This window comes from Typopeltis vanoorti, chromosome 4, assembly GCF_054136105.1.
Source record: "Typopeltis vanoorti isolate ZY-2024b chromosome 4, IOZ_Tvanoo_1.0, whole genome shotgun sequence".
In the NCBI taxonomy this organism is placed as follows: Eukaryota; Metazoa; Arthropoda; class Arachnida; order Uropygi; family Thelyphonidae; genus Typopeltis; species Typopeltis vanoorti.
This window is the reverse complement of record NC_143552.1, coordinates 71,571,660-71,584,814: the sequence shown is the minus strand read 5'-3', so window position 1 is coordinate 71,584,814 and position 13,155 is coordinate 71,571,660. Positions and strand designations below refer to the sequence as shown.

The 13,155-nt window shown below is 36.5% G+C and overlaps 1 protein-coding gene across 2 annotated transcripts in view; it reads right to left on the bottom strand.

Annotated features, from left to right (window-relative positions):
• The window catches only part of LOC150107400 (kelch-like protein 5), a 270,095-nt gene that overhangs the window by 39,913 nt on the left and 217,027 nt on the right, over positions 1 to 13,155 (bottom strand). For both annotated transcript variants that reach the window (XM_090391266.1, XM_090391267.1), the window contains one exon: positions 12,542 to 12,754. In XM_090391266.1, coding sequence (XP_090247392.1) covers positions 12,542 to 12,754 — 213 coding nt within the window. The remainder of the gene's footprint in view (positions 1 to 12,541; positions 12,755 to 13,155) is intronic.

The window sequence follows — 13,155 nt, the reverse complement described above, 5'->3', positions numbered from 1 at the left end:
AATAGTATAATGATGTGAAAAACGAAGTTATCATGATTTATGTGTTCAGCAGAAAAATAGCACAGTAGGTGTTGGCTTACTATGATTAAATGGGACCAAAAAATGTAATAGTAAGAGAATTCCACATTCAGAGAGCAATGGGGAACCAGTAATTCCCCCCCCCCCTCAATAAAATTATCTAAATACTCCTTTATGTTGCTGTTATAGTAGTGTTCCAATAAAGAACATATAAAAATGTTGAAAAACAAATTTAAATGAAAATCGTTTTTTTTTTTTTTTTTTTTGAAAATCTACTCAAAAAAACAAAACTCAATCAATACATAACCATAACCTATTGCATTTTAATTAAAAAGAAACCTTGTTAATTATATACAAACTTAAATGAAAAACATTTTCTTTAGCAATCTGTTCTAAAATGAAACAACACCATCTATGGAATTACAGTTCATTAACTCAATGAACAGTGCCATACCTCTCACGGTTACAAGGCAGTCTCCATAAAGAGAGAGTTTTATTGGACAATCTTCTTTGGTCATTTCTGTAGTTGCTTGGAGTGGAGGGGGTTAATGGAGACACTCTGCTTATTTTTTTATTTATTTTTGGAGAAAGAATGGCAGGGAACTTACTCATTTTTCTCATGTTTTCATCAATGTGCAACAAACATACAAACTTTTTGGATTTCTGATGTGTAAGAAGAATGTTAATCACAATCTTCTTAAAGAAAGAATGATAAACTTTCATCTGTTTCAGTTCTGATATCTCATTAATAATTAAAGGCATATGGCCCAATATGAGAATCAATTCCTAAACAAATCATGAATACGTATAGGTTCTGGCATACATTCTTTTTTGTCAATGTGGAGGATTTCTTCTTCAGAGAAGTCTTTGTGATGATACTGGAAAAGTCTTCCAGATTTTCTGATGTACCCTCAAGGGCAAGGTTTGCTCCAAGTTCTGCCATTTCTCCAATTCCTTTTGTTGATACTGAGTTGATTCATATCCTTCAAAATCAGACATAACTTAGGGAAGAAATTTTTTCATGCCACAAACAACAATTTCTATCTCACTTCTCCAACACTATGCCAGTGTTAAATATAGATCTCTGATGTTATAATCTTGCGGAATTTTTTAACTTCGGCTTGTCTTCTCCATGAGTTGCAACAAAACATTTTTAAACATGGGCTTATGGTAGTTTGCAATGCCTTGTCAATCTACTGGAATTGTCAGACTTGATCCTTAAAGATATTGACATCATGGTCAATTTCAACAAGCCTCCCAAATCAGTAATGTGCCCATAAAAAACCTCAGAACTAATTCAGACTCTCTTTCCCCCTGACAGCAGTTTTATTTAGTTTTACCATAAACACAAGTCATTTTATATGGCAAGGAAAAACCTACATGCAGACTGAAGACATAACTATCTACCCCCCCCCCCCCTCATGGAACACATTTTGAAAGTACAGTCCTAAACCTGGTCTCTCAAATATGGCTCGGATACATTGGAAATATTTTTAATATGCCTTAACATCCAGCACTCGAGGATCTGTTTTACCACTGAAAAGGAAAACAGTAATTGTCTGTCCTTCCTTGACCCTCTGATCATCAGGCTATCCAATAGTTCATTATCATTCTGTCTACAAAAGCCTACCCACAGTGGAAGGTACATACATACATTCTGTCACGTCACCACCCACTCCCAGCAATAAATGACGTTATCAAAACATTAGCTGATCAAGCTAGAACCATATACTCAGGCTAACAACAGAAAAAAAGTGACATTTGCAACGTTTCAGTCAATGGCTTTCCCCTTTAGAAAATCAATAGAACACTCTGCCCATGCCCCCAAACTCAGAATACAAGAAAATCTATTGCCATTCTCTACATCCAGTGCACCTAAAAAACCTCACGAGTTTTAAGAAGGTTGTGACATACAGAATACCTTCAAGCCATACCTAAAATTAATTACCTTTATTTGGTTATCAAAAGATCTTCCCTATCATCTAGACCAGGGCTGTCCAAAGCACTGCCCGTGGGCCGGATGTGGCCCGTGGTGCGATTTTGTGCGGCCCACTTTGGGTTTTGATTTCCATGAGCAAAAAAATAAAATAAAATAAAATAATAATTTGAATCAAATGCCTATTAGATATTTTAATTCTATCACTATTGATAATCTCGATGTTGGTAATTTTATTTGGTGTTTTTACATCACTATACACCCACGTGTTTTTCAAATATTAGGTGTGTCAAAGAAGCGTTCTTACACTGTTTTGTTACACCGCGCATGCTCCAGGCGCTCATGGGGAAAGTGAGCGAGCGATTAGTGTTGTTCCTTTGTTCAGCTATTGAGGTTGTGTTGTTACTGCGCATCAAATTACTAGATACACATTGTGATGCGGCCCTCGGATAAATATTTCTTTTTTAATGCAGCCCTCGGATTACCTAAGATTGGACAGCCCTAGTCTAGACCGTTCTGAGATCTGTAGCATCCAGGGGCACATATTCAGGGTGTGTGCTCGTCAATCAAACTGAATGTTGTCATTTCTCATGAGTTGCTATTTTTGTTTTCTGAGTTTCATTTGTTTTATGTGAATGAAGTGTGAAATGACATGTATAGGACATGATATAGACAACAGTGGTATCACGTATAATTTAAACTTTTTTTCCTACATTTATAATGGGACACAGTGTTGATGATCTACTGCATATTTACTGCAAGAGCTTTTGCAGATTGCATGATTGATTATAGTTGAAGGAGGTTAGAACTTGTGTAAAACGAGTTATTTCAGCCTTTCTTTGATTCAATCCAGAAAAAATAATAATTTCCTAATTGATTACTTTTTCTGATTTCTGTGCATATTATACAGGTGTATTTAAAAATCTTATCAAAATTCCAATTATCCATGTTTCACTCTAGTATTTGCACTGATAATTCAATCTCACCACAAAACATAAACCCTTTATATTTCTCATATAAATGGTGCATGTGAAACATAGCTATTGTTCATTTGACCTTTATGCTTTCCATATTTAAAATTATATAAATTGATAAATTAGAGTATTCAGAGTTATCGTACAATTAATTGCATTGGACCGATTAAGATGAGCGTTGATGTGCTATGCACTCTTAAAACTTTCATACATCAATAAAAATGCAATCACATAGTCAAACTGATGTAAATTTTGTAGAGAGGGGTGCATAAACCACATGGTAGCACACCTAACCTAAATGAGCACGTGACACCACTGGTAGCATCCCTTGATCCTGCAAACGTTCCTATTTTGGACAGAAAGAAATGCCAATATCTGTCTAGAGCAGTGGTTCCCAAAGTAGGCAGTACTGTCCCCTCGGGGGTGCTGGAACGATTGGGGGGGGGGACCTCATGAGCAAAAGGGGCGTTGAATTGAAGTAAGAGTGGTGATGAAAGCATAAAGGACAAAAATTAGGTGTTGAAAAATATTCTGTTGTAGGACGTAAGTAAAGGTCGTAACAGTTGCTTTATTTCCCAAGGAAACATACAAAATGAAAGTTACAGCCGAAAGCATTGCAGTCCGACGACGTCTTACCAAGCAAAGTAGTGTTGGAAGGCACACTCTTTTCAAGTGATCAGGATTTTACGTCCGGTATGCATCGGCAGGAACATGTGCATGTTATGACTTGTTCACTGTATAATACTATAAATACACGAGATGTATGAAATCAGTTTTAGATTGTTTCTGAATTGTGAAACAAGCAGTTAGCAATTTGATGTAGTGCATAAACATTTTAGTGCATATTCGATACCTAGTCAGTACTTTACACGGATTACACACAAAACAAATTATTGTTGTTCCAATACAATAGTAAGTTTCATGCGAGTATATTTATACCTTTTCTTGTAAAAAATAATTTGGTTTAGGTATGTGAGAAATTGCATTCTAGCAATTTTGTAAATCAACTTTTTTTTACAGATAATATCATGGCTGAACCCAAAAAGAAATATAGACCATATAATATTGAATATTTGAAATACGGCTTTATTCAGTCGCCTACAAACAAAACATTACCAATGTGCCTGATTTGCCAAAAGGTTTTTTTCAAATGAATCTATGAAGCCTTCAAGACTAGAAGAATGTTTTACAAGAACTTTTATCAGCATAAAAGTTTATGCTGATAAAAAAGACAAGGATTTATCATATTTTAAGCACTTAAAGAAAAATTTTTGAAACAACCAACACTGGCAGGTATGTTTTCAGCAGCATCCAAACTAGATGATGATGGATTGCATGCCTCTTATATTTCCTTAGTGATTGCTAAATTGGGAAAACCGCATAGTGTTGGTGAAGAACTAATCCTACCAGCTGTTAGTGAGGCTGAAAAATAATCATAATTTAAAATTCTGATTATTTTTACAAATTGTTTATGTTAGTACGTTTATTAGTTTTGGTTTCATGTTACGTATTGTCGGCACTTGCGATGTGCCAGTTATTGATGTTATTTTGTCAAAATGAAATGTAAAGCATTTAAAAAATTCATGTACTTACTGGATTTGGATAGTTGTGTTACTTTCAGAAATTTTAGTGTAGTTTAAAATATTAAGTGTTGTGTTTTATGAAGACATTCTCTTGTCACTAATGGAGACAATGTGTCAGCCATTATACCTAACTTCTTGCTTGCCACTTTCATGGCGTGTGCATGCTCGCCAAGGAGTTTGATGGGTGATTGACAGCTGATAGAGAGAGCGTTCAGTATCGAGGTAACGAAAAAAACAAGAGATCGTTCGGGAAGAAAAGAGAACGCAGGCCGGCAGATATTTATGTTCGGAGGAACTTAAGTTTATGTGACAGTCGGAGGAAAATGAATAGTAGATTCCTAAAAGGGAATCGTAGAGTTATGATTTTTTTTAAACATTTAAGACTGTCAAATGAGTGTTGGTAAATAAAAGAAAATATTGCAATCGACGTTCTAAAGGAATGTTCGAAGAAATGTTGATTGGAAGATTAACAGTAGATTCCGAAAAGGGAATTGTAGAACTGAGTTTTAAGGTGGAAGACTTTGAAAGTTTATTTTTCACTTGGTCAGACTATAATAAATTTAGTTTAATCCTTTATCCAAGTGTGTGCAAACAAAGTTTGCACCTGAAAGTATCTTCAGGACTGGGGTAAAGTGGTACAACACTGGGCAACTCCTTGCAAAGGTGGAGCAAGCTACCAACAACAGTTGGTAGCTTGCTCCACCTTTATTAAACAGCAATAGACCCAAAACAGATCCCCAGAGAATATCATTGGTGACCTTCCTCCTCTGGGAAACTATTCCCCCCCCGTACATAACTTGCTGATACCTATCAGACAGTAAATCTCCAATTAAATGCACTAATCCAATATCCGACCCTAGCTGTTCCAGTTTCATTGGCAGCTTGTCATTTGGCAATCTATCATAGGTTTTAGCAAAATCTAAATATACCACCATGTATGCTTTCCCCTTCATCCAATGCACTATAGTGCATTGGATAAAGGGAAAGCATACATGGTGGTATATTACAGTAAGTAAGTAAATTGTTAAACATGACCTTCCTGTAGCAAACTCATGCTGTCCATCAAAGAGAATGTTGTTGTCATAAACCCAATTCTGATTCTTAGTTCTCACTAGCCTCTCTAACATCTTTACCACAACTCCAGACAAACAGATTGGCCTGTAATTCGGAGCCTGTCTTATCAGCCCCTATGAAGAGGAATAATTTTTCCCTCTTTTCACTCCTTTGGAACATGAGCAAATCTAAGACTCCTGTCAAAGAGGTAAGTTAAAACTATTGTTAACTTCCTGGGACATTCCCACAGGACGCATGGTGATACATCATCAAGTTTACTCAATTCCTCATATACTTCCTGCACACTCACCATCAGTGGCTCCTCCTCCCTCCCTAGCCTTCTCAAGTTCTGCATGATGTTACTTTCACAAAGATGAAATATCCCTATGAATCGCTCATTTAACATCTCTACTATATCATCCTCAGTGTCTGCATGGTTAGCCTAATGACCTTGCGCTTCGCAACCATATGCCTGGGGAAGGAGTGTCCTAGGTTCGGTTCCGGTCGACGACGAGGAGCTTAAGGATCTTCCTCGGCTTTAGCCAAGTTAGCTGGTCTTGGCCGTGGACAGCAGGGTTTTTCATCCTGCAAACAGGCAAACTGGCCCCGTGAACACACATGGATACAGTCAGGAATACCTAAGATGATCAGTCCAGCCATAGGTCTGAATTGTCAGTTATGCTGGTCCAAAGCCCAGATAAAAATAGGGGGATTGAGGTGGTGCCGTACCTCCCCATAATAGGGGCTCACGACCGTTGAATCACCATACGAAATAAATAAATAAACCATCGTCAGTTATTATCATTCTACCATTTTCCCCAATCAGTATCATCTTTCCATGAAAATTCTTTCTTCTACTGGCCATGCACTGAAAAAAAACTCCCCAAGATTTCTTTTGGCCTTATCAGGTAACTGCTGCTCATACTGTACTTTTTGCTACTCTTACTAAGTGAGTTACCTCTCTTGCTTGCTCTTTGTACTCCTCATGCAACTGACTATTACCACCACGTATCTTATTTTTTATACATTTATGCATTTTTAAAGTCAAGAGGTCAAATAACTGTGTACAAAATATGAACGCCTTCTTCCAAACTGCATGCTTCACTTCTTCATTCATCCATTTCGCACACGTTATTTGACCTACTGAACTTAAAAATGCATTCAGACACTGGCTCTATCAGACAGTTCCTGAACAAGTCCCAGATACTACTGATCTTCTCTCCATCCAATTCCTTATTTCATGATATAAATGGAAGCTGTCTCCTTAAGCTTGTCATAAGCACCAGTTATAGTTACATATATTTCTTTTTCACAGAATTTCTCATATATCTTACCACTATCCAAGCACTCACTTCATGGTATGAAGAGAGAGAGATTTAACCTCATTTATAATAATCGAGTTAATCTGATTAAATCATTCCTGCTACATGGTGAGTAATAATATTTCCATTCCATTTTAAGCTTTTTCAGGTAGAATGATCAAAAAATCAAGTAAATAAGTTTTATATTAATAAGTATTATTTTATAAAATAAAATATTATTATTTTAATAAAGTTTAATGTTATTTTAAATCTAAATTACTTTTCTTGTCAAAAAAAACTTTATAAACATATAGAAGGGGCTGCAATGGGGGTGGTCTCCAATTTCTCCAACTCTAGCAAATTATTATATTTTTAATATTTTAAAATTAATATTTTTTCTCCTACGTCATCTATTTGGTACAGATATGCTGATGATGCTTTTGCTGTCTAGAACTCTTCCTTGTTGAAACTTTAAGAATTTCTTTAGAAAATAATTCAGTAAATCCAAGAATTAAATTTACCCTTGAAATAGAAGAAACCAATTGCCTCCATTTTCTGGATTTTCTAACTGAAAATTCTGCAAGTATTAAATCATTTTTTCCTTACCTGTCATTCCATTACTATTTTTTTATCACTACACACATTTTTATGTATTTATATGGTTATATAATCTACAAAGTATATAGATTTAGATTATGCTAATTCATATTTGGTAATAATTATTTTCCATGCAATAAAATTAGAATTGCACATCATTCAACACATTTTCTTTGATTACTCTAATTTTTTGATTCGGAGGTGTAGTATGAGAGAGGATATGAAAGGACTGCTGGAAGATACAAAAGTGAAGAGAGAGAGAGAGAAATTCATTACTTTGTTACTGAAATATGATAGTAGTGAATTAAGAAGGGCCCATGATGGCAAACAATTTGTTGTGTAGAAGGAATCGATACAATGTTTTGGATGAGTGGAGTAAACATATAAGGGAAGAACTAATGGCCTGCATTTGAATGTGTTTAGTATCAGAAGTCTGAGAAATTACTTACTGGTGTGAGATCTAATATGGAGAGTCAAGCAAACTAGAGAGAGTTAAGAGCGGCTAAGTTATGAAACTGTGTTAATAATCTGAATAGGCTATATATAAGTGGACGTGATTATGATGAAATGATGACTGTGTATTTGTCTGGTTTGGAATTACGTTTGTATAAGGATAACAAGGCAGCATACAGCTACTTGCTGATGATGTAAAGATAGGTAGGGTAATCAGGAATGCAGCTGATATGCAGTACTTGCAGAATGATTCAAATAGGCTGGAATTGTGGGCATGGGAAAATGGATTTCAGTAAATGCAAAGTCATGCACTTTGTTGTGATTAGATATCCAATGTCATATTTTATTATTATTATTATGTGACACCCTCAGGGAGGCCACCTACTCTACAACTCTCTGTCTCCACCACTCAATCCATCGACTGCAACTACACCAACACCATCTACCATCCACCGCCACCATCACTACCAGTATTTCCACAGACAATCACAAATATCCATGCCCATTGCAGGATTCGAACCTGCAGCCTTTTGGCTGGAGAGCTGATATGCTAACCACTTGGCCAATTAGGCCAGCATTGGTGAGATTATGCTAGAAGAAACTGATTGAGCTAGAGATCTTGGATTGTTAGTAGATAGGAAGTTGAGGTTCAGGGTCCATGTAGCAAAGATTGCAAATACAACTCAAAAGATAGTTGCAATGCTGAAACAAACTTTCACATGTGATAAGGAAGTCATTTTGCCTCTTTACAAGGCCTCACTTAGACTACTGCATGCAGGTCGGATCTCCTGGTTTCTGTGGTGATTCTGATACAGTGGACAGAGTGCAAAGAAGTGTCAAAAATGATATCAGGATTGTGGAATACTGATTATGAAGAAGACAGACTGAGAATGTGTAGACTGCAGATACTAGCAAATAGGAGAGGGAGGAGTGATATGATTGAAACTTACAAACTTCTGAAAGGGTGATACAGGATTTCAGTTGATGGAATTTTTCATTTTATGGAGGGGTGGAGAAAGGACAAGAGGGCATCCTTAGAAGCTGCAAATGAATGCCACTAAGAAGGGGGTAAGGTTCAGATTTTTCTGTCATAGGGTGGTGCATGAGTGAAATGGATTGCCATTGGATTTTGGTGTGTGTGTGTGTGTATGTATGTATGTATGTATGTATGTATGTAGGCAGTGTGAATGAATTCAAGAATAAGCATGATAGCTGTTGCATGTAGTACGTGGCCTCCCTCGATGAGTCCCCTCTCTTAATAATAATATCTGTATAAGCGAAGCAATAGATATGAACAGGAATCTGAAAGTTGCCCAACTGGGATATGCAGACTAGAAAGAAGAGTATACAAAAAAGTCTGGAGGTTACTTATTGTGGCTGTACATGAATGCCAGGAGTATCAGGAGCAAAGGAGTAGACTTCGTTGCCTTCGTGAATATGCTGGAACTTCAGATTATAGGCATTAGTGAGACCTAGCTCTCAGAGTTGGATATACTATCTAATATTGAATGTAAAAGGTATAGTATTTTTAGGAAAGATAGACAATATAAGAGAGATGGGAGGTTGTGCTGTAATGATATCAGATTAGGGTAGAAAGTTATGACTACAATATTAGTAATAATTTTTCATGTAGCAGTAAGCTTCAAGCTATTTGGTGTGAGGTCTAATAAGATAAAATACAGAGTGAGATGTTCTTATAGAGCTAGTGATGTTGCTGACGATGAAAAAATGCATCACCAAACAACCTGATGGGTGATAAGTAAGTAATCATCATGGGTGACTTTAATTATCTGAACACAAATTGGAAAACACTGAAATCTCATGAGAAGAATGAAAGTGAATTTATTGGGCTGTTGCATGATGACTTCCTCAAGCAGCATGTAGCAGAAGGAATTCAAGGTCAAAAAGGGTTATATCAGATTACAGTGTTGGGGCAGGGGTTTAGTGAAAGATGTCTGTTTTCTGCCTCTGGTCGGTGACAGTGATCATGCTGCAATGACTTAGAAAGTGGCTAAATACATGGTGTCCAATTTAGAAAGGTTATCTGCTAAATAACCTTTAGAACACCACTGCTGGCCTGGTTGGCCGAGTGGTTAGCATATCTGCTCTCCAGCCAAAAAGGCTGCGAGTTCCAATCCTGCCGTGGGCATGGATGTTTGTGATTGTCTGTGAAAATAGTGGTGGTCGGCGGTAGATGGCGTTGGTGTAGATTATGAAGGTAGTTGCGATTAGTGGAGTGGTGGGGAAGGAGAGTTGTAGAGCAGGTGCCCTCCCTTGATGAGTCTTTGGACTCCCTGGAGGTGTTATGTAATAATAATAATAACACTTAGCCATTTTCTAAGTCAGTGCAGCAATGATCACTGTTAACCAACCACAGGCAGAAAACAGTCACAGCTTTAACTGCACCCCCCCCCTCCTTGACACTCTAATCAGTTACTAGATGGGGAAGGATATCAGCAGTTCATAGGATGCATTTAAAACATACCTAAATGATGAAGTATTGGATTGTGTCCTATAGTTTGAAGAATAAATAGGCTAAGAGTGAAATGCAATCTTATTAAGTAAGAAATTTTTAAGGAAAAGACTATGAGGAAGGTATACTGGGTGTATAATGATGGTGTTCCATCATGAAAATTATAAGGAAACACCTCAGGCTTGCACAGCCACAGGCAAGTACTGCCACTGAGTCAAGCCTCCACTCAGTGCACTGGCAGACAAAGCCCACCAATATACAAAGGCCTACTATTTTTGTCAGAGACCAAATAAAAACCTTAAGAGATCAAAAACCCTCTGTTCAATATCATGGCAATCCTATGTCAGGTGCTTGTATTTTTCATAAGTGAACTATCAGTCAGTGCATAATTATAAACTATCGAAGAAGAGCCTGAATGCATAGAAACTTAGAAGAAGAAAATTTCAGAAATAGACCACAGAGCTTATGAGAATAGAGCCCTTGATTGTTTTCTGTGTTGAATCCCCCCCCCCCCAATTAATTTACTTTGCTTTTTAAAATGAAGCCTTTTAGGCTTTTCTTCAATAATTAGAATTATGCACTAACTATGAGTTCACTTATGAAAAATGCAAGTCTCTAATATTCTCTAATAGATTGTAACACTGAAGATGTACTATTATTTTTAGTAAGAAATATCTACCTTATTTATTAATTAACGTTATTACTGTGGACTTACGTGTTGTTTTTAATAAGTCTCTAATATAGGATTGCTACAGTAGCTATAGTATTTGAACAGATTTTTGCCTGGTCTCTAATGAGAAACAATACTTAAAAACAGTTCTCAAAACAGTGAAACCAAAAATAAAAGGCAAATATATGGACTCCTGGGCAGAATATGTGTGTCTTTTAAGTAGTGCAATGCTAAGGAAATTCTGATGCCAAGAGTATTGCATTCTCGTAAGCTCTCTGATCCATTTTTGAAACTTTCTTCTAAGTTTCTATACATTCAGCTATGAAATAAGAACATATTTATAATATGCCCTATTTCTATTAATTTACTTCACCAAAATGAACCCTTTTAGGCTCCTCTTCAATAATAGGCCAGAAAATTGGTAAAGCTTGTATGGTAGAGACACAATTGACTAAATTTATATGGAATAGGAGAGAAACTAGTCAAAACACTAAAGTAGCAATACACAAGACAGTGTCTATACCAATATTATTACAGATCTGAGAGATGGGTTAGAAATAAAACAGTTTACCAACAACTTAAGATCACAGATACAAGAGTTCTCAGAAAAATTAGGACAAGTAACCAGATAGGAACCGCGCGGTTAGCCTAGTGGCTATGCACTTCACAACCATTTGCCTGGGGAAGGAGTGTCCTAGGTTCGATTCCTGTAGGTGACGTGAGGAGCTGAAGGATCTTCCCCAGCCATAGCCAAGTTAGCCAGTCTTGGGCGTGGACAGCAGGGTTTTTTCCCCAGTTTATTCTGGGGTTTTTCATCCCGCAAAGCAGGCAAACTAGCCTTGAGAACTCAACACTACAGCCATAGGATACACTGGGGCATAAGGCTGACCACCTTATCCTGTAAACGGAGTGAGGTCCGATGATCAACGGACCCTCGACACCGCAAGGTAAAAGAGGGTATAGGGATGATGAGATGAGATGAGTAACCAGATAGTACCAATGGCAAAATCATATTAAACATGAAGACATCAGGAACTGAACTTGACATTGTTAGCATTCAGGATTGTGTAAGCAGAGCTAATCTCAGGTGATATAGTCACTTAAGCAAATAAGAAAGGAAATGTTAGCAAAACTTTATTTTTAATAAAGGATTAAACTAAATTTATTATTGAAATGTTAGCAAAACAGGTGTTTTTTGCTAGGATCCTAGAGTAAGGCCAAGATCTAGGTGACTGATGCAATTAAAAGTGCATAAACTTAGAAAGGATCACATTAAAAATCATATATGATCTGACAAAATATTGGCATTCTAACAGATTAATTTGGAGAAAAATTGTTGATCATAAGTTAGTGATATCCTAAACTTTTGTAAACTTTACACATAGTATTTTCGCAATATCCTGTAAACTCCCCTAGAGGATACATATCAGGAATTTGAAAGATGAGATATTTTTATTAAGTTAAATCAGGCAATACATTTTACCTTTCCACACAATCAAATCTTGAAACACTGGGATTTAAAATTGGAGCATCATGTCCACCAAGAGCATAAAGATAGCTATTCACTACTCCAACTCCAGCTCCTCCTCTTCGCTTTGACATTGGTGCACAAAGTGTCCATTTATTAGTATGAGGATCAAAGCACTCCACTGATCTAAGGCAGGAACTTCCATCTCTCCCTCCTACAGCATACAGTCTGCATAAAGAAAATCAACAATAAAATAAAAGAAGTTATACAAAAAACAAAAATGCATAATGAGTAATAAAAGATACAGAACTGACCACATCTCATGATTTTGAATAATAATGATCAAGACAGAAAATAATATAAAGTGATCAACTTTAAAAGACAAAATATAAAAATTGGTTTTGTGGAAGACAGAATAATTCAGCAATAAAGCAGAACTAGATAGTAACTTTGGACACAAAACCTTTCTGAAGTGCAATTCATTAATAATTGTAATTATGAACTTGGAAGACAGACGAACACTGAACAGTGATCTCTAGCTTATAATGTAATTTTCAATGGTATCATGTTCCCATCAAATTTCATATGAACAATAGTCAAATCTGGATAAATGGAATGGAGATCAAATG